The 22,262-nt window shown below is 37.9% G+C and overlaps 2 protein-coding genes across 3 annotated transcripts in view; one reads left to right on the top strand and one right to left on the bottom strand.

Moving 5' to 3' along the window:
- Nucleotides 1-1,437: 1,437 nt before the first annotated feature.
- Nucleotides 1,438-11,611, bottom strand: LOC134668758 (uncharacterized). 2 transcript variants are annotated; one of them, XM_063526211.1, is made up of 2 exons: nucleotides 11,485-11,611; nucleotides 1,438-2,488 (listed from the first exon to the last, which is right to left on the bottom strand). In XM_063526211.1, exons 1-2 carry the CDS (start codon nucleotides 11,501-11,503, stop codon nucleotides 1,467-1,469), a joined length of 1,041 nt encoding a protein of 346 aa, XP_063382281.1. In that variant the 5' UTR covers nucleotides 11,504-11,611; the 3' UTR covers nucleotides 1,438-1,466. The 2 variants fall into 2 exon arrangements, with proteins under 2 accessions (XP_063382281.1, XP_063382280.1); XM_063526210.1 differs by lacking the exon at nucleotides 1,438-2,488 and adding an exon at nucleotides 5,859-6,988 and having other exon boundaries at nucleotides 11,485-11,579.
- A 4,728-nt stretch (nucleotides 11,612-16,339) lies between these two features.
- LOC134668629 (uncharacterized) overlaps nucleotides 16,340-22,262 on the top strand; it is a 347,587-nt gene continuing 341,664 nt past the window's right edge. Inside the window, exon 1 of the mRNA XM_063526069.1 lies at nucleotides 16,340-16,457. The gene's annotated coding sequence lies outside the window, so the exon portion shown is untranslated. The remainder of the gene's footprint in view (nucleotides 16,458-22,262) is intronic.

Genomic DNA, 22,262 nt, shown 5'->3' on the forward strand with positions numbered 1-22,262 from the left:
TTTCTCGGTTTTCAGGAGCCGGGATTTACTGATTTATTCATTCATTTATTTCATTCGTTGAGTAATTTATCTCAAAAGCTTCAAAAATCCTAGAAGTCAATTTAGTTTTGGAGACCTCCTGGAGCGAAGAATTTAAACACGCCATCTACCTCTGCCACGTCATTTTGGTACCACGTGCGCGGCCCCTGAGCTCTACGTCTCCGCTCAGCATCTAGCTTCACCGGGGAAAGCAGCCTGTCACCCCGCTGCGTCTGAGGAACGTTTAAATTCTGAGGTCGGTCCTTTCCATGATTTAATTTAGTAGGGCATCAGCGCCAGCCGCAAAGTTTAGAGTAAATTTAGAATTTTGAGCAACCACTAAAGTAAGATAAAGACATTTGAAAATCCTGGTACATAGTATTTAGTATAAAATAAATTAGTTCTTAAATAAGTAGAATTCTGTGTGAAGCTTTATCCTGGACCTGTTAAGCGGCCCAGCTTTCCACTGAGCTAAGTTCTGAAATTAGGTGTCGTCAAATCAAGTTAAAGGTTCACATAGAAGTCAACAAGTTTAGATTTATCAACTAACATTCCATAGGCAAGATATTTAGGCTTAAATAAAGTTTCTATAATATAATTTGTGTTCACCTTTTTCATCTCCCAAAATAGGTTCCTATAGCAAGCAATTTAGACACCACATTTTTTATTAAGATTTAATTTCATTTTTTTTGTGCTAACGTGCTATAGCTTTCTTTGAACAAGCCGGAGCTTTGCAATATTATTTAACCCCAATAAAATAGCACGTTTCAAGGGGCATCTCGATTTCGTCAGTGCTGATTTCTGGCAAGTTTTCGGTAAAGTGGCGGATTAATGAGGCTCTCGAATCCTCATTTTCGGGATCTGGTTGAGATCAAACAATTTAGATACACACAAAATTTCATCCAAACTGGTTATAGTAAATCAAATTTGGCCATATACCTAACGAAAAAATTACTGTATTAAACGATAAATAAAATAAAATGTAGAAATATCAAAACCAAAATATGACAACACTTAAAAAATAGTAGGTATATAGGTATAAAAAAAAATCACGAAAAAAAATTAATTGTGTACAAAAAAGTTGTGAGATTGTGATTTGTATACTTTATTTTAACTTATTTTCATATTTATACGATAATAATATTGATATATCTTAGTTATATAATGAATTTCTTCAATTATACGAACAAATTATAAATACCCAACAATTTGGGTAGATACGGGTAAATATCGGGTAGATTGGGTAGTTTTGGGTATTTTCCCGGTATTTACCCGCTGGCGCCCATCTCTCTCGTAACTGCCCCGCTGCACCTTAACTAAGGGCCGAAACGTACCACGTTCAACCCGCATCATAGATAAACAATGAGCTAAGTACTTTCAGAACATGAGAATTGAAAAGATCATTTTGTATGATGTAATGTTTATTCAATAAAGGTACATAACTAATTTTATTCCTGAAACATATGATCAAAAGCGCTCGCATAATCTCGGGGAGATTTTAAACTTTTGTTTGCAAATATTGTATTCCAGAGCATTTCCTCGTTCGATGCTATTATATCTGACAGCAGGTCTACATCGAACCACAAGGTCTCCATTCTCTCGAGAGCGTAAGCGATGTCGATGTAGCTGTGAAATGGAAGGTAAACCCCCTCAAAACCTTGCCTAATCATGCTACACATGCGATAACTCTTCTGCGACACAGAGGAAAACGTCTTACCAACCTGATCTGTTTTTGCAAAAAGGAACCCCATTTTGTACAACCCTGATCTTCTATGGCGGGTTCTTAAGTTCTGCATAAATGTCATCCTGTTTCTCGCCTGGTATATTGCTTGTTTCATCAATTCAATTATGTACTGGTGTATTTGCATGTAATTGAACTGAAACATGTTTGCGTCGTTCTGCTTGCCGGCTCGGAATCTCCGAGCCGCTTGTTCTGGCAACTTGGCTCTGCCGTTTTCTACTTGAAGACTGAAGAGTTCATCCGTATTATCAACGCCTTTAACTAGGGACGCCATTTCTTTAAGTTGTGTGATGCTTTTGCCAGTTTCTATTCGTTCTTTATCTATTTGGTCCCAAACTGTTGTGAGCGAGTATTTTTCCAGAAAATCTTTGAATGCTGGCTTAGTATTGTTTCTAGGCGGCAATGTCCCGTACTTTTCATAGAAGAGCTTGCGAGATGTCGTAGTAGTTACGTTAGCATTAGTTTCGAGTTGATATCTCTTTACTACTTCTATACTTTCTTTCATAGCCACTTCTTCTTCAGAAGACAATATGTCAAGTGTCTCAAATTTTCCTACTGGATTTTCATTTCTATATTTTATTTTGTATTTGTCAATATTGAACGGGTTCTTTGGTGGATACTGAGTGTTAGTATTCTTAGTAGTCTTGACATTATTTGAAGTTCTCCCGATTTTGCGGGTTTGTTTGTCAGCGAGAAGACCCTCAGTGTTGATAATACACAGAAGAATAACTGAAATTTTTTAACAAAAATATAATAAGTTGGTAGTAAGTATTAGTAATAAAATAAATTTAACTTAAATTTTTAATACTAAACAACTAATGAAACATAATATTTTTTAATTAGGCTTTATTAATTAGTGAACCAAATATTTTATAATTACCATAAAACGGGGTGAGTAGGTTTCGCGGGGAGAGTTGGGTTATGAATGGGGAGAGAAGAGAAGAGAAGGGGGTGAGATGGGATTTTAAGGCTACTGCTACAAAAATAATGTATTCCAATTTAAAATTAAAATGGGGCTATTTATAGTAATACGCATACTTAAAAAAAATCGATCCAACAATCTTCCAAAATCACCTTTGTATGAAAAACCCTCTCACCCCAAATACGAGGCACTACGGGGTGAGGTGGGTTTTCCTCTTTATCGTCAAAGTTATGAAATGGAACTACCCAAAATAAAATACAAATTAAAATACAAACGTCCGAAACACTTACACCATTCAGTTTTCACATGTAAAAATAAAATTTTATCGAGGTTTGAAAGTCAAATTTCACCCAACTCACCCCATTTTACGATACTTAAGTAAATTTTCTAATAATAATAATAATTTAGCTTATTGGACCGTGCCCTGCTGCCGGCGGCACCCTAGGTTAGGTTTTGTATAATGTGTTTACATATTTTTGTAATGTTTTGTAAGTGTTTTTATATTTTCCTTTTATATTCACATTGTAAAATCCTAACCTAAGACCCTAATTGAATAAAGGAAATAATAATTTAGCTTATATACGTCCCACTGCTGAGCACAGGCCTCCTCTCAAGCACGAGAGGGTTTGGGTTATAGTCCCCACGCTAGCCCACTGCGGATTGGGGACTTCACATACGACTTCGCATGCATCTGCGACATTTTCTAAAGCCGATGTTTATGATTTTATTATTTAAACAGACTCTCTACAGATTGTTCTTAATCTAGTAACTTTGTCGAATTTTGTAACCTGGCTCTTTTGCGTCAAATCCGGTAGTTTTGATAATACCTAGTAATGAATAATCCAAATCTTTGACCTCGAGCGCCGAACGCAACTTTGTCAAAGATCGAAAAACCCGCGAAAATTTCGGTTTTCTTTTAGATTTGGGCGGTTATAACCCCAAAAGACTAATTTTAGATAGTACCTTTTCAGAGCGTTTTTAAATGGACTAAATTGACTAATACGAGACTATAATTTTTTTGACATAGTTTCGTTCGGAGCTCGAGGTCTCAAACTTTGATTATTCATTGGGCCAACATCATAAACAAGTCTGCAAAAAATCAGAAATACCGGATTTAACGCAAACGCTAAATGTATAACATTTCTGTATTATCTGCTCTTGCATAATTATAAAGCCAAGTTAATAAGACAATCGTTCAATCGAAATGTATACCGGGTGTGGCCTGTAACATGAGCAAATAATTAAAACATAGATTGTACTCCTCAAACGATGACACTTTTGTTCGACAACTTTTAAAAATTATGAAGTATTTAGACTTCCTATTTTTCATACAAAATAAATATTATCTTTAATGGACGCCATCGCCATGCCATATCATTTGTAGTTGACGTTACTTGTCACGCTTTAAACATAACAAAATTCGCAATACATTGCGTCTTAGAATAAACTTTAAAGTGTATTAAGAATCAAACCACAAGTTATTTTTAAAAGTTGCTGGACAAATGTTGGTCAATATGAGGAGTACAGCCTACAGTTTAATCTTTTGCTCGTATTACAGGCATGTAGGTACCTATACTAAGTTACGAATTAGAAAGCAGAAGAAAATATAGAAAAAAAAAACAGGAGGCAATTCTCTTAGGGAGCTTTGGAATTTAAGACTAGACTGGGGAACAAACCAAATTATTTTTAGGGTTCCGTAGTCAATTAGGAAGCTTTATAGTTTCACCAATGACGACCACGCAACCTTCAGCAATGAAGAAAACGACAAGAGAGAGAGAGATAGTTTCACCATGTCCGTCTGTCTGTCTCTCCGTGCGAGACTTTTCTCCGTGATCGTTAGTGCTAGAGAACTACAATTTGGCATACCCCACGTAAAGTGCATGCCCCAGGTAATGTGGTGATAAATATTTTTTTCTCTTTAGGCCTCCCCCCACATCTAGCGTCTTTCGAGCATCGGCATCTGGTCAGCGCTATGGAATATGACGTCGCTGCGCAGTTGCGTCGACGTTGCGTCGAGCAGCGGCCATAGAGTTGTAGACGCCGACGCTCGAAAGACGCTAGATGTGGGGGGGCCCTTAACCCTATGGCTTGGGGTTTCGTTGAGTAGTAGTAGCGTAGTTGTGGGGTGTAGGGGAGACCGAGGTAAGTTGTGACAGAGGAGAGTTGTGACATTGTTGATTTTTTGGAATCTAATAACTATTAGCGAGCTCGCAACAGTGTCCGTTTGTTAGCTCGTAACTGAACTAACAAACGCGCGCTATTGCGACCAGTTTTTAGTTATAGATTCTAAAAGACCGACTATGTCACAACTCGCCTCTGTCAAAACTCACCTCGGTCTCCCCTAGATAGGTTTATAAAATACAGATGTGCCTACCTATGTTAGTCTGTAAGGTATTTGTATTTGTGGGAAATTCGCAACGAGTGGCGATAAAATGAAACACTATCGTTATTTAAATTTCAAAGTTTCAATAAAACAAATATTTAATTATAAAGTTTTATTTTCAGCACGAGAAATAATAAAGTGAGTAATGGTGAGAACTTTAACACAAATTATAATTATAATCGGCAAAATCCTTATAACCATACCCTGTGACCCGAGGATGCCCATCTGCGTAAAGGGAAAAGTGTACAAAACCGCTGTCAGACCAGCAATGTTATATGGCGCAGAATGCTGGCCTCTCAAGAAGCAACAATCCGACCAACTTCACGTCGCTGAAATGCGAATGCTTAGGTGGTCTGCAGGAGTGACACTCATGGACAAAGTGCCGAACCGTTACATAAGAGGCTCGTTCAAAATAAGACCCATACAGGACAAGCTAACGGAAACACGACTCCGATGGTACGGTCATGTCATGAGAAGGCCGGAGGACCACATGACTAGAAAGGTGCTAGAGTGCATGAAAGGACCGAAAAAGAGTGGACGACCCCGACTTACATGGATGTCTGTAGTTAGGAAAGACCTAGAGAATAAGAATATAGATCCAACGACGACCCAGAACAGATATAACTGGAGAAAATTGATTAGGAGAGCCGACCCCAAATAAAAGTGGGATAAGGCCGGAAGAAGAAGAAGAAAATCCTTATAACCATAGCCCCTAGCCACCCAGAGACCTATAAGAAGGTCTATTTCTTGCCAAGAAAAATACAATTATTTGTCAAAATAAATATTTAAAATAGTTCTGTTCTATTTTAAATGATTATTTTGACGAATATAATTGCATTTGTGTTGGCAAGTTTTGATGTGTGGGCGGCTCTAGGGGATAGACCAGCTTACTCGATGAACATTTGGTCGAAAGCCTCGTTAACCATCGCAGGCGTAGTTAGATTCTTGTCCTTTAACAAAACTTTCCGAGCTATGAAATCGTTTGACATCAGTAAATCTTTAGACATATCCACATCGAACCATCTGGCTAACAACCGCTCAATATTGTACGCTATATCCAGGTAAAATTTGAATACACGATTCTCTCCAAATATTTTGTTTCGCGTCACTGAACAATCTGTGAACGCTTTAAATGCGAGAGAACCGAAAATTTTACATGCGTAATCAGTTTTAGCAAAAAGGTATCCCATCTTGTACACCGCTCGTGCCCTGTATTTGTCTCTTAGTTGTTGCATGACCTTCATTCTGTCCCTGGTGTGGTAAATGGCTTGTCTCATGAAGTATATGATGGTTTCAAGGTCGCCGTTTTTCAAGCTCTCGCGGTCCTCTGGAAGCGGTACTGGCCACTGGTTGTTCCAAAACCGGCGACCGGTACGCGGAACTTCGAGACCTAGCAGCTCGTCTGTCGAGTCCACGCCTTTCGATAATAGGAAGAATTTTATATCATGAGTATCGTTGCGTCCTATGATCAGCGCTTCTTGTTTGATCTGTTCCCATACCGTCGTTGCCTCATATTTTTCTATGAAGTCTGTAAACTTCCAACTGTCTGGAGTTTTATTGACGTTCTTTTCTCGTTCTTTATTTTCACCTATGCCATATTTTTTGAAATAATCCTCAAAAACGTAGGGATGGAAGAGCGCCTTATCATTATTTTCTATTAGGTTGTCGATGGTCTCGTTCTCGGGTGGCCTGTACAGAGAATGATGGGGTGCTTCGGCCAAATATCTTTCTATAAAATTGTCTAGAGACCAATCGGTCGCTGTGCATGGTTTTTTACGCTTAGTATCCTCTTCAGCAAAGGCTTTGGAAAGTTTTTCATGAAGAACCTTTCGGCGGGTTTCTCGGTCATATTTCCAGTGCTCAATAAGATGCTCTTCAGTAACATTGGGCACGAGTGTTGCACCAAATGTCAAGACCAATGCAACTGGAAATAAGGTTTTCTTTAAACACCAAAGTAAGACATAGTTAGGACATACCTACTGAAAGCTCCTGTATTTCCAATACATGCTTTGGACAGCGAAACTAACCAGAAAAACATACGGCTCGTTTAACACTTTAAACTCTCGCGTTTTGTACACATATTTAATTACACAAACCGGTCTACCGCGATATAATTTCATTGTTTTTACCTTTAATTCCGACTACTTGGGGGCCAGTGATTCAAATGTTGAAACCAGCGGATATATCTTCGGACCAGTGTACGGATACTGTGAGTGTTGCGTGTCGTGCCGTGGACAATAAACATAAAACATTAACGGGTAGCTGCAATTTCTTTGTCTACCCCGAACATTTTTATAAAGCGGGCCACTCACACACCTGCCGCAGGGGCAATACCGGTCGCACGGCGGTCGGAGCAATTTTAGGCTGTTCTCTACACACTAGCCTGCCACTCAGTGTGTAAGTGATAGTCCCGCTGAATGCACGTCGACGAGAATGGCTCCTGTGTTAAAAATAAACATTATTTATTCATTGATTTTCAGGTTTACAATGCCAACAGCAGAATTTTTAGACCTCTTTATTTTAATTTGGCGTACTAACTGGCAGTATAGAATTCGCGATGAGAATAAAAAATATATTTTTGTATTTTTTATCCCACATGTGGGGCCGGCCCTTATATACATCTATTATCCGTGTCCAAATTTCACGTTCTTTATTCATTGTGACAAGTGACCTCCGTTTGGTTCGGTAGTCGCCAATGAACTGACTGGAATTGCCCCAATCGTACTACACATGTAACAACCTAGCAGGGCGGTAGATACAATCTAGGGAGCTAGGAAGGTCTTGCGCCCCTGCCGCCCTGCTGCAGGCCCAATCTAAAAATTGCCCCTGCTTCTCTACACACATCACAATTAAGGAGGCAATTAAGGGTCCAATTCCAATATTGCCCCTGCGGCAGGTGTGTGAGTGGCCCGCTTAAACTAATTTCGGGTAGTTTAGTGGTGTTTTATTAATATCTCCGTTGACATTTGTTGGGACGTCAGTCTTTCCGTGACCACAGCTGGTGCAACTCAGCTGAAGCGTCGGAATTAAAGGTAAAAACAATGCAATTATATCGCGGTGGACCCGTTTGTGTAATTAAATATACGGCTCGTTTTCCTGAGGCACCTGCGGCACTATGTTTTGGTTTCTTCAGTGGTTTTGTATGGCGGTTGTGGAAGAAAGTTATATTTATAAGCAGACTTAATTTATCATTTCAGTTGAAATTATCTATACCAATTCCGTGAATACCACTCTGGTGCACCAAAAACGCTGGAAAATGTACGATGTCTGCTTACAAGTGACTGTACGGTTTTATTTACACTATAGACGAATCTATTATAGGTATATTAATAACATTGTTGTTAACCAAGGCTACATAATTGTTATAAATATTTGTAGGTCTCTCATAACAATAGACAAAGAGTTTATATGATAGTTCCGGAATTTCAGAAGGATATACATATACAGGGTGATTCAGGAGACGTGAGCAGGACTAACGCTGCGCATTTCGTAAATTATAAGCAACTGTTTCGTACCAGTATTAGTGAGGTTAACGTTAATTTTCTAGTCGTGTTGAAAAAAAAAGTTATTAATTTATTTACGACATGCATGGTCACCCTACAATTAGAATGCTAAACTACCGATATTCTGTGTCAAATTGAATGTCATCATGGTCTGGTTACTAATGAAAACTCGTATCTCACTCAAGTTTGACAGTTTATTTTCTTCGTAATCATAATGCTGTTATTACGGTTAAAGAGGTTTTATGTTTATTAATTAGGCCTTGTAGGGTGACCATGATTGTAGATAATTAAATTTGCCCTGGCCAAAAAGTTAAAAAATAGGAAAAAGTGTGGTTGTTAATTATCAGTTACTGAGTGTGCAGGATTAGTCCTGCTAACGTCTCATGAATCACCCTGTATACGTACGGCCCAATTCGAACTTTAAGATACGTCAGTTAATAGGTCTAGAAAAGATATGGATTAGAAATGTCAGTGTCAAACAAGTGGCAAAAGCGACGTTTCTTCAAACAAAAACGTCACTTTTGACACTTGTTTGACACTGACATATCTAATCCATATCGTTTCCATATCTATTATTTGACGTACTTAAAGTTCAAATATAGCTAGTAGTCTTTGCGTAAATACCTAAAAACCCTATGTTATAATTTCGCATTTTGTGTTTGTCTGTAATTGGTTGTGCATTAAGCATAAATCTGTACATAAATAGTCCCCTATAGGGTTGCCAGACCGAAAGACGCTATTATCGGGAAACAATATAAATTTTTCGGGATTTTGGGACTTAAGTCTGGAAAAAAAACTTCCAAATTAAAGTAATTGTATTAGAAACAACGATATTTTACATTATTGGTACTACGTCAGCTCGTTCGCTCGACGACAGTTCGGAACTTGAAATTATTGTTTTATAACGTGGAGCTGTTTTTCGGGATGGTTTTCACTTTGTCGGGAATCGGGAACACATGCTAAAAATCGGGAGAATCCCGCCAAATCTCGACCATCTGGCAACCCTAGTCCCCTACTCTGAATGTTGTGATATAAAAATGGTTAACTAACCTATGTAAAAATACTTAGTTATTACTAAGTATTACTAAGTAGTTAGTTATTACTAAGTATTACTAAGTAGTTAGTTACTACTAAGTATTTTTTGCAACAAGCAAAATATGGTACCAGACGTTTCGATTCCATTTTGGGCCACCGAAGGGCTTGGCCACTTTTTCTTTAGTATATGATATTCTATTACAATTTATATTATTATACGTAAGTAGGGTGAATGTAATTTAATATAATTTGTAAAATACAGTAGAGTCCGGTTATAACGACGCCCAAGGGACCGATGATATTACGTCGTACTAACCGGAAGTCGTACAAAACGAACTGCCAATTTACATATATTTTTTTAATCAAAAATCATTTTGTATTTATTAATACGTATGCGACAATCAAAGAAATAAGAAAACATTTCTTTAAAAATTTTTTTTACGTTAGTATTACGACACCTTGTCAAAATGGAGAGATTTGTGTGTTTAGTTAGAAGAAGCCACTTTTCAAGGTACGTGTACTCACTCGTCATCCGCAAATTACTCGAATCCCGTAAAATAAAAAGTCGTAATTCTTCTGTCTGGAGATCTAATCAAGATGACGTTGTTTTATCACACAGTTCCTATGGCCACTTTCTGTGTCCATCATCAGATCAGCTCGAAGGTACCTACCAAAATATTGCATTGTTACCCAACTTTCATAATTATGTGTGTGAAGTTTAAGCTCAATTAAAAAATGGAAGTTGGTTTTATTTAGTTTGCAAGTTTACGAAAAGTCACATGACTATTTCATCTCGCTCCGTATAGGCAAAAGGGGGGAGGGGAGTTAGGTGCGCTAGACGGAGTAAGCTTCTTACCAACAATTTATTCGTAAAAACTACGTCGCTCGTCGTTGTAACCGGACTTGACGGACGGATTTTGTGTCAATTTCCGTCGTTAAAAGCAGTCGGTCGTTATAAGCGGAGTCGTTATAAACGGTTGTACTTTCATAGTAGCTTGTACTAAAACCAAACAAGTGCCTATACTTACGTCGCTATAAGCGGTTGGTTGTTATATGCGGAGTCGTACTAACCGGACTCTACTGTAATTGTATTCTTCTAAATTGTAAAATAGTTCCCTAGTTGTACAGACAACGTACTTATTGCAAGAATGATTCTTGTGCCTTTTAAACTTGATTTGTGAGTAGAGTTAAATCAAGAAAAGTCTGCAGCGATTTTGATAGCCCACGCAGTGCAAGTTTTATTTTAAACGTCAAACTTCAGGCAGTACGAATGAGAAAAAATGTAATACTATTACTAACTACTGTTTGAACAATTAGAATTTGATTAATATGTAAATTTCATTTTTTTCCTCGCAAGTGTGTTGAAAAACGTTGACTTCCTTAGTGCGCCGCGTGTGTAATAACCGACGTAGCACATTAATGGATCACAATGTACATTGTAGATTAAATTTTTAGATATTTTCCAAAAATTTAATCTATTGTACAATAGCGGAGCCCTAATAATACAGGGTGTTTGGTACATCGTTTGCCAAATTAAAACGGCAGATAGGGTGAGTCATTTGCTATCTTCTCATGCCTAGAAAAACAAAATTGGCCATGGTTTTTTTACTACTACGCAAGTAAAAATTTGAAATTTACGAATAACTGGCATAGAAGTGAAAAAAAATGTGTGCCGAATTAAAAATTTCTAGGCCTGAGAAGATAGCAAATGACTCAACCTATCTGCCGTTTTAATTTGGCAAACGATGTACCAAACACCCTGTATACTAAATATAGTCAAATACCCTATTTTGGGTGATTATGTATGGCGATGATGATGTATTAATCCGAGTTTATATAGATTTTTTACATATTTAAAATAAATAAGCATTGAATTACTCACGAGTAGCGGCTAATATCATCCTCCAACTTAGGATTAGGACATAGCAAATGTAAGTAGTTATTACTTTTTTACTGGCCTGAAGTAAATGTACTTGTGTAAATCACCATTAGAAAATTTTAATGCGATTAGATTAAGTAGGTAGTTTAAACTTTAACGATTTTTGCAAATTGTTTGTAGTACTTAAACGGAAATCGTTTGAAGTATTAAGAATTACAAATTTATATTTGCCGAATTTAAATTATAAATGTACTTTTTTATTTTTACTATAATATTCCTATACTTAAAACTACCTACAAAACTAAACTAACATTAAAATAACCCTAAATAAATATGTATTGTTATGTTAATGTATCATGTCTTCGCTATGAATTAAACAAAGTAACTATAGAAAAAAAAATAGCCACCTGTTAAGTTTTAAATGTAGTAATCTCATATTGGCTCTGTAATGCTATCTAAAAAGTCTAATGTATCATTCATAGCTGTTGGAAATGGGGTTAACAACTGTCAAAGGTTTGCATAGATGGCGCCATCATAGCTTGCCCCTTTTTCTATGAGATTTGGCTTAAAAAGTTGGCATCCAGGGTATTAAAAAAACAAAAATTTGACACAATTCTAGGGATTGACAGGGCAAGCTACGAGTATGATGGTGCCATCTGCTAAAAACTTCCACCGGCCAACCCCATTCTTGTATAAATAAATAAATCTTCTTGGTCGCAGGAAGACTGGTGGAACGGGTATCAACATTGTCTCGCTACTGACATTTCACCGACTACCCCCTACGACTGAGATTTAAAAAAAAACCGGCCAAGAGCGAGTCGGACTCGCGTTTCTAGGGTTTCGTACATAAATCCGACTCACGCTTGACTGCACATTTGTAATAGGTTTTCCTGTCATCTATAGATAAAGAACTATTTTGTGTATTTTTTTCAAAATTTTACACCCAGTACTTTAGGAGATAAAGGGGGGAATGGACATTTTTTGGCTATTATCTTAAAAAAACTTCAAACTTATGTATTTTAATTTTTTTTGAATAACATGTGCATCTTTAACTTACTAATTTACATATGTGTACCAAATTTCAACTTAATTGGTCCAGTAGTTTCCGAGAAAATAGGCTGTGACAGACGGACAGACAGACAGACGCACGAGTGATCCTATAAAGGTTCCGTTTTTTCCTTTTGAGGTACGGAACCCTAAAAATGGGGATGGACAGGACATAATCGGAATGATGGCAGGTGAACCAAAATGTCAACGGAATAGTCGCCTTTTCATAGAAAAGTGTCGGCGAAAAATAGTGTGGCGTCCGTTGGCTTGTTGGGTGGACGACATTCGGAAAATTGCGGGTCAGTTCTGGATGATATTAGCTCAGGGACCGGGACAAGTAGTGCACTCGAAGAGAGGTCGAAGCTGTGGAAGTGGGGGACAAAGGCATGAGATATGAAAAATAATATTACTCACAAGCAGCGGCGAACATCATTTTCAATCAATGGATTTCTGGAAAAATGTACATAATTATAATTTTATAACGGAGCATAAACATGTTTTAATTTGGAAATAATTTAGTTGGTTTTAATGTAATTGTTTTTCCAGATAGATTGGATTGGTTGAAATAATACTTAATGGGTTGATCGTGATTCAAACAGACAAAACATCCTCCAGACTGAGCATAGTCGCGCTACCCCCTCTGCCACGCATACGGTAATTCTACTCCATGTTCGAGTTCAAAGTGTCTTTGTGTGACGTCCGTGTCTTTGAACGAACCAATCACGGCATGGGATTTCGCTCACCTCGTCCCGCGCACCCCCGCATTTTTGGCATCATCGGTTGCATGAAATAATTGCTCTAAGCTCGGTCTAGAGGATTTCTAGTCTTTGAATAAACATATTCAACCAATCAAATCACTAATATCAGGCCACTAAGGCCATAAATACATACCTTACAAACTAAAATATATACAATAATAAAAATCATAATAACTGAAAATAAAAATTTATAATACAAACTAATCTAGAACCAAAATATTACTAAATACATATGAAATAACACTAAAATTCCATCTAAAAATGTTCAGTGCAGAATATTTTTTTTATTTTTTGGTTTTGGTTTGAAAATTTATAGTTCGTTTTTTTAGCATTAGAAATAAGTTTTTAATTGAAAAACACATTTTAAAAATAAGTTACGGCAAATATGTAATGGCTCCTCTACACGATGGGCCAACACCGGCCACTCCAAGGGACGCAGCCATGCGGTAGAATGAGATAGCAATATCACTTGCTCCCTCTAACCCATCCCATGTCATCACGTGTTGGCCCATCGTGTAGAGGAGCCATAACAATTATGAATCTAATACAATCATTTATATTCTTCTACTTTCATAAGAAGTTTTTGATTCAAGATAGCTAACCTTCTTGCAAGTTCTTTCTAATGCTAAAAAACGAACTATATGTACAGTATGATGCTGAGATAACTGACCCCCTCAACATAGAAACCTGTGGCTCTGTGCAGCTTACTGTAATATAACTTAAATTTTGCTATCCTAATAACCCGCAGTATTGCTATGAATACATAGCAAAGTACGAGTACAGTAACCTGCAAAATTGCTTGTATGAATTCATTGAAAAGTCGACATGCGCTTTTGCGACTGATGGTACAATACTTAGCGTTGAATTTAAAGATGTGTCATCACACGCCATCATGATAAAATATCGGCCTCTTAGTTTTAACAGAGTAAAAAAACCAAGTGGCCGATATTTTATCATGATGACGTGTGATGACACATCTTTAAATTCAACGCTAAGTATTGTACCATCAGTCGCAAAAGCGCATGTCGACTTTTCAAGTGCGAGTCGGACTCGCGCACGGAAGATTCCGTACCTACAAATTACGAATAACGGAGAAAAAAATCACGTTTGTTGTAGTAATTATTACAAGCTTTTATTTTTTAGTTTCACCTGTCCCGTTGTCTGTAATCAAATCTTGCAAGTTAAATTTGATCCACTTCCCGGTTTCCGATTGAGCTGAAATTTTGCATGCATGTATAAATCAGATGACAATGCAATATTATGGTACCATCGAGCTGATCTGATGATGGAGACAGGAGGTGGCCATAGGAACTCTGTGATGAGACAACGCAACCTAATTGTGTTAGCGGTTTTTAGAATTGTCTCGATGAGTAAGTATTAGTTGTCTGTCGTAAGAAAAGTACAGTCAGCGATAAAAGCTTGAGCCAAACTTGAAATTTTTGCCAAAAACTTATTTTTAACGTATATGTGAAGTTCGAATCAGTCCGAAAGTCATGCGAACTTGGCAAACTTATATACGTAATTACCATATTTGCCTGGTAGGCCAGCAGGCCGCCAGGCTCATATTTTATTCCGCGAAGAAAAGTTGGTCAAACAACAGCTCGAAGCCTATTTCGTATCGCCGACTCGCTCGCACGGCACTGACTTGCCAAAGATTATCGGGGTGAGAAATTATGCCTAAATTAGAGATTGCTCTGTGAGAAAGTCGATGAAATGATTTGAGCTACTGCTCAAAATTCGTCTGTAAGTCTTACAGGCCAATTCAAACGTACACTGATATCAGAACGATACTTGAATCATGCATTGTTTAATTATCGCGCGTCTCGCCGGCGCCAACACTAGTATGTCTACCTAGCTGTAAACTTAAGTATACTTGTTTGAATAAAGAATACATACGGCTAATATAACACTTTAAACTCTCGCGTTTTGTACACATATTTAATTACACTAACGAGTCTACCGCGATATAATTTCATTGTTTTTACCTTAAATTCCGACGTTTCAGCTGAGTTACACCAGCTGTGGTCACGGAAAGACTGACGTCCCAGCAAATGTCAACGGAGATATTAATAAAACACCACTAAACTACCCGAAATTAGTTTATAAGAATGTTCGGGGTAGACAAAGAAATTGCAGCTACCCGTTAATATTGCAGTGATTGGACCGGTGTTCGAGTCTTAGTGAATGCTCGTTTTCCTTTAATATAAAATAAATAAAACGAAGTTCCTACCAAGACTGTCACAGTCTACCCCTCTACTCTGTGCCGCCGTACGGAGCACCCCTCAGTGTCCGGCGCGGCACCCCCACGGCCGCACGCTCCGCGCGATATGTGCCACTTGTATCTATGCTGTGTTGTGTACTCTTTGTAACAGTCTGCTATACAACCATCTTACCAGTCTATCCTGTTACTCTGTGCCGCCGTACGGAGCACCCCTCAGTGTCCGGCGCGGCACCCCCACGGCCGCACGCTCCGCGCGACATGTGCAACTTGTATCTGTGCTGTGTTGTGAACCCTTTGTAACAGTCTGCTATATAACCATCTTACCAGTCTGTCCTGTTACTCTGTGCCGCCGTACGGAGCACCCCTCAGTGTCCGGCGCGGCACCCCCACGGCCGCACGCTCCGCGCGATATGTGCCACTTGTATCTGTGCTGTGTTGTGTACCCTTTGTAACAGTCTGCTATACAACCATCTTACCAGTCTATCCTGTTACTCTGTGCCGCCGTACGGAGCACCCCTCAGTGTCCGGCGCGGCACCCCCACGGCCGCACGCTCCGCGCGACATGTGCAACTTGTATCTGTGCTGTGTTGTGAACCCTTTGTAACAGTCTGCTATACAACCATCTTACCAGTCTATCCTGTTACTCTGTGCCGCCGTACGGAGCACCCCTCAGTGTCCGGCGCGGCACCCCCACGGCCGCACGCTCCGCGCGACATGTGCAACTTGTATCTGTGCTGTGTTGTGTACCCTTTGTAACAGTCTGCTATACAACCATCTTACCAGTCTATCCTGTTACTCTGTGCCGCCGTACGGAGCACCCCTCAGTGTCCGGCGCGGCACCCCCACGGCCGCAAGCTCCGCGCGACATGTGCAACTTGTATCTGTGCTGTGTTGTGAACCCTTTGTTAGGGGAAGTTTGAAAGTGTGCTTCACCTGTTTTGTTAAATAGGGTAAGTTTTTAATTAGTCATGCGATTCGATTTTATTATCAACAGTGCTTGCAGTTTAATTACCCAGTTTCTATTAAAAGTATAAGTATTCACATTATATGTTTTCTGTATCAAGGTGTGGATGTAGATCACCTGTTTTATTAATAGGGTACGTTTATCATTAGTAAAGTAAAATTATCAATTTAACAGTACTTGTACTTATAAGTCTGTATGTTTAGGTATTTAAAAAAAAGAGTAAACAAAGGGTAGATTTTCTACCCTCAAATGGCTTATTAATCCAGTTGAGGGTAGATGAAAACATTGCATGATCAAATAATGATGGCAAAAGTCCAGTCGAGTCGTTCACTTACAGATCCAGATGGTTTTGTATTTGGTTGGTTAATCAATAAATGTTATAACTACCCGAAATTGTACAAATTGTTTGTTTACTGTTATTTAAGTACCTAATGATACAGACTATACTCGCAATCAAAAATATCTTCTCAAAATGAATAATCACGCTATCAATTGTTTTTTCTATACTGTTTTCTTTTATCAAGATGTGGGTAACCTACTTTTATAAAAGGGTAAGTCATTGCTTTTGCATTAGTAACGGGTTAAGGCCTTATTTTACCGAAGTGGTTTAAGAATCCGCAGCAAGCTCGGCCGAATTTCACCTTCCCATACAAACGGAGTTTCGTTCTCATTTTAAAACTACGTGTTGGATTGTAATGAAACTTTGCACATACAATGACATAAGGTATATCTAGTTCTGGGATTAGTTTAAGTATCTAAGTTTCGCAATCTAGATAGTCGTTTTAAAATGAGAGCACAACTACGTTTGTATGGAAAACCGAGGTTGCTGGGGTTGATAACATAAGGGCTTATGTAAACGATGCGAGAACTCGCATGCGAGTTTCATTTCATTGCGGTTTTTGATCAGTCGGTTGAATTGGACGTAACCAACAGTCCGCAATGCAACTAAAATCGCATGCGAGTTCGCGCGCCGTCTAAATCAACCTGTTTCTGCCGCTTTCATCAGCATAATATATTATAATGATGATTTTAATGATAAAAAGTGTGATATTCTTCTTCAAGACTTAAACTTCGTACCCAATTTCATTTAAATCGGTACACAGCGGTTTTAGCGTAAGGAGGTAACAAACTGATACCTACGTCCTACGGCCCCATTCGAACTTTAATATACGTCAAATATTACGACTAGATAATACGATATGGACGTCAGTATCAAAAGTGACGTTTTTGTTTGACACTGACATATCTAAGTAAGTCATATCGTATCTAGACGTAATATTTGACATATCTTAAAGTTCGAATCAGGCCGATAGATTCTTTCGAATTTATAATAATTATTAGATTTGAAAAATCTATTTACCATTAAAGTCTTGCTTGGTTGAAATGGGTTAGAGCTACACCAAGAAAACTCTGCAGCGATATTGATCGCCCACGCAGGGCAAATGTTATTTATATGTCATAATTTCATAGAAGTTTGACGTTTAAAATGACACTTGCACTACGTAGGCTAGCAAAATCGCTGCAGACTTTTCTTGGTTTAACAGTATTGGTTGGTTAAGATAATATTGACGCTTAATGTAGTTAAATTGAAATGTGGTTTTCTGTTTCCATACAAAAAGGGTCAGCACTCAGCAGGGTAGCTATTTATACACGGATTGGTTTATGGTTTTAATTAACTAAAGTATAAAGGGTTAAATGAAACACGTGTCGCTTAATGTACACTTGGCCTATTTGCCACCTTTATGATATAATATAGAGATTAAATTTGATTAGTATTATTTTATATGATTTGATTTTATTTGTAAGGAAAATATATATAAAACACTTTAAACTCTCGCGTTTTGTACACATTTATTTAATTACATATTTAATGAAATTGGATCGCGGTAGACCCGTTTGTGTAATTGAAAATATAAATGTTCAATCAGAAATAAATATTATCTATCTATCTATCCATCTATCAATAGTGATGTGAGAAACAATCATCGTAAACATGAATGCTTAAATATGTATGTATACGAAAGTAGTATTTACGAGTATACAGGAAGTTGTAATATTATGCCAAAATAACACGTTTAGTACATAAGCACATTATGTAAAAAAAATACGTTTCCAGACCCTTTTTAGCTGTAAAGTAACCCACTGATTAACAGTCCGCCGGACGGTATCGGCCTGTCAGTTGTTCGGAACTGTCAAAATTTTGTTCTAACTGACAGGCCGATACCGTCCGGCGGACTGTTAATCAGTGGGCCCCTTTAGTATTGTGCCATATAATATTGAGGATATAGTATTCCAAAAATAGACTTATTTAATACTTAATCATGGTTATATTCATATAACAATAATTTGGGTAAACGCAAGTTATTTAAAAACTTTTGTATCAAATTGAACCCGCAAGGGCCTTCAAGCTTGAACCACGAGTTCGTAGTACGCTTGTCCGCTACGCCATTCCCCGCGGCGTAGACCCTCTACGCCGTAGGCAGCTACAACTTTACGTGTAACGTAATAATTAGACATGTGTAAGTAATGCTCGTAATATCACAAATGAGATATCTCTCGAACACGTAATATGGCATTACGTATCTCTCCGCGAAATCAACCAGTACTTCAAACATCACGCATCACGCGAGCTGCACCGAGCGCGCGAGCGCCAACGACCGGCCGAAGCGCGCGAAATGCATTCAATTCCAAATACATTGACTCGCCGATATGAACGGTCAGTTCAAGTCTACGCACGGAGCGCGTAATGTGTAATGTCACTTGTGATAGTGTCATGTTTGTTCGCCATGCCATGCCATCATTTCTTTGTTATCTCGCTCGCACTCGCACTCAGTGCTCGCTCGCTCTCGCTCTGCGATGCTTTCGGCTATCTTCGGAACCATTCGGATAGGTCCGCTCGGCCGATCGCCGCGGTTTAAGTTGTCACGCACTAATATTTTTACGAATATGATTTTCTGCAATAGATTTAAAACTCTAATGCGTGCGCGTAGAGCTTAAAATGTTTTTCTTATAATGCAAGAAGGACACGGTCAAATGGAGTAATTTATTTGCGATTTTGAATTTGACGAAAAGAAAACCGTTTATTATTATTGTTGTGAAATGTTTGATGGTTTGCTTGACTTTCGCGGTTCGCGGCAAACTAAGTACGAGTTAATACTTGTTTATCCTTTAATTTAATTGTGAATTAGTGCATATCGAGACTGATTGTAGAAATTCGAGTTGTTTATAAAGACTGAGTGAACTAAATTGCAAATATATTTAAATTAAATTGTGAAAGGTGTAAATAATAGTTTCGTTATGGCAATATTCTGATAATTTATTTATTTATTTATTATTAATATCACAAAAACGGTTACAGTAATACTTATACCAATTACACTTGCTACTACTTAATGTATTAGTGCTGGTGAGTAATCGCTTTTTTACGGACTATTGGTGACTTTAACTTGATTGACCTATTTAAAAAAAAGGCTATAAACGAACCACTTTACGGAGACAGAACCAAAGCGAGCAAAATGTACGCATTGTTATAGAATACTCGCCATATCGGGAAGCTCCATAGGCAATTATCTACCTCCGAAACTTACATACATATTACATAATTACATTATTTAATAATTTATAAGAACTAACAAAAAATCTTTCACATAAAGGTGACAAAACGCAACGCGTAATAAATAGATCGATCGCCGATTAGGATCCGAAACGCCTAGAATCACTAGAGTGCTGTAGATGCGCTGTGTAATGTAAGAGATAGCTGTAATGTGGCCATCTCGCGCGCGCCCGAGCGCTGTTTCACGGTCGGGTCATGTTTCGAGTGATGAGTGATGTGATATCTCAGTGTACCATTACGTGTTCGGAAAAGTGATGTGATATAGCATCACTTTTCGAAGCACTGTTTCGCGCATGTCTAGTAATAATACCGACAAGTATATCCATTAGGAAATTAATTCAAACATGAATTATATTATGGACTAGCAACCCGCCGCGGCTTCGCACGGGATAACAAATTATACACAACCCTTCTTCAAGAATCACTCTGCATATTGATAGGCGAAAACCTTTTCTCGAAGGTTAAAAGCTACATTTTAATTAAATTTAGCACATAGGTGTATTTTGTAAGTCACTTTTTAGTTTAGAAGAATTAAATAAATGTATTTTTAGGGGGGGGGCACTCCATACTTTAGATTTTTTGTAAAAATCCACGTGTTATTTCGTATATCAAATTATATCAATGATAGGTATTTGAAAACAACGTTAACGTTAAAAAAACCGGGCAAGTGCGAGTCGGACTCGCGCACGAAGGGTTCCGTACCATAAAGCAAAAAAAAAACGGAAAAAATGCAAAAAGAAAACGGTCACCCATCCAAGTACTGACCACGCCCGACGTTGCTAACTTTGGTCAAAAATCACGTTTGTTGTATGGGAGCCCCACTTAAATCTTTATTTTATTCTGTTTTTAGTATTTGTTGTTATAGCGGCAACAGAAATACATCATCTGTGAAAATTTCAACTGTCTAGCTATCAACGGTTCGTGAGATACAGCCTGGTGACAGACAGACGGACGGACGGACGGACGGACGGACAGCGAAGTCTTAGTAATAGGGTCCTGTTTTACCCTTTGGGTACGGAACCCTAAAAAAGTAAATGTCATAAGTATTTACTTATGACTAAGTTAATTTGAAAACCTATGTTCAGCAGTGGACGTCTTATGGCTGAGATGATGATGATGATGATGATGAAGTTAATTTAAAATTGAGGTGCGTAGAAAGCTCACTTGTCCTTCGTTAGCGCGACCACGTCAAAAATGCGCTCAGCCGTATCGAGGCGAGGTACAGACGTAAATATAGCCACGGGTTAACCCCTAACCCCTTTCGCTGTGGGTGTCAACTTGATAAAAGCTAAATTGGTAGGGAGGCCAATTCAAACTAATTAGGTAGGTATTAATAAATATGATTTAAAGAAGCGTACGTGTATGTAACAGAAAATGTATTTTCTTTCTTTCTATAGTTAGTTTTTTTTTATCATTAGAAAGAACTTGCAAGAAGGTAAGCGATCTTGACATGTCTTTTAATTGAAAAATGCTTTAAAAAAATCAGTAACTATTACTTATGAAAACAGAAGATTATAAATGATCGTATTAGATTCATAATTGTTACATATTTGCGGTAACTTATTTTTAAAATGTGTTTCAATTAAAAGACACATCAAGATTGTTTACCTTATTTCTAATGCTAAAAAAACGAACTATAAAGGATGTCATTTAGTTTTCATGAGAGTGTTTCACTCGCCAAATACATGTAAGTAAAAGTACGAGCGAAATATGCATAACTCAATTGAGAATGTAATTTAGATATGCGAATCATAACTAAATTACATTATTTAGATATCATTTTGATGTCTTAATATAAATTTAAATCGGCCTCTCAAATAAATGTTTTTTTCTTCTGAGCAAAAATAACAAAAAATATCACTATAAAATAAAAGAAACTCATTTATTGTATAATAAGTGTTATAAAATGAACATAAAACTAAAATTAACTACAACTAAAACTGAAAAATTAAAAATACCTATCAAAATTTTGCGCCCTTGGTAAGGTGCCCATCACGCAGGCAGCGTTCCCGCGCGGGATTGCTATGGCCAATTTTTGCGAGAGAAAGCTGCCTGCGCGAGGGTCACCTGTGGCCTGCGTTAGGCCCCGAGCCCCCCTACCCCACGGACCTAGTGTCTCGACGCCGAATAATAAAATATTTAAAAAGCATAATAGGCCAATTTAAGGAGGAGGCCAAA

Source organism: Cydia fagiglandana, chromosome 11 (genome assembly GCF_963556715.1).
Source record: "Cydia fagiglandana chromosome 11, ilCydFagi1.1, whole genome shotgun sequence".
NCBI lineage: Eukaryota > Metazoa > Arthropoda > Insecta > Lepidoptera > Tortricidae > Cydia > Cydia fagiglandana.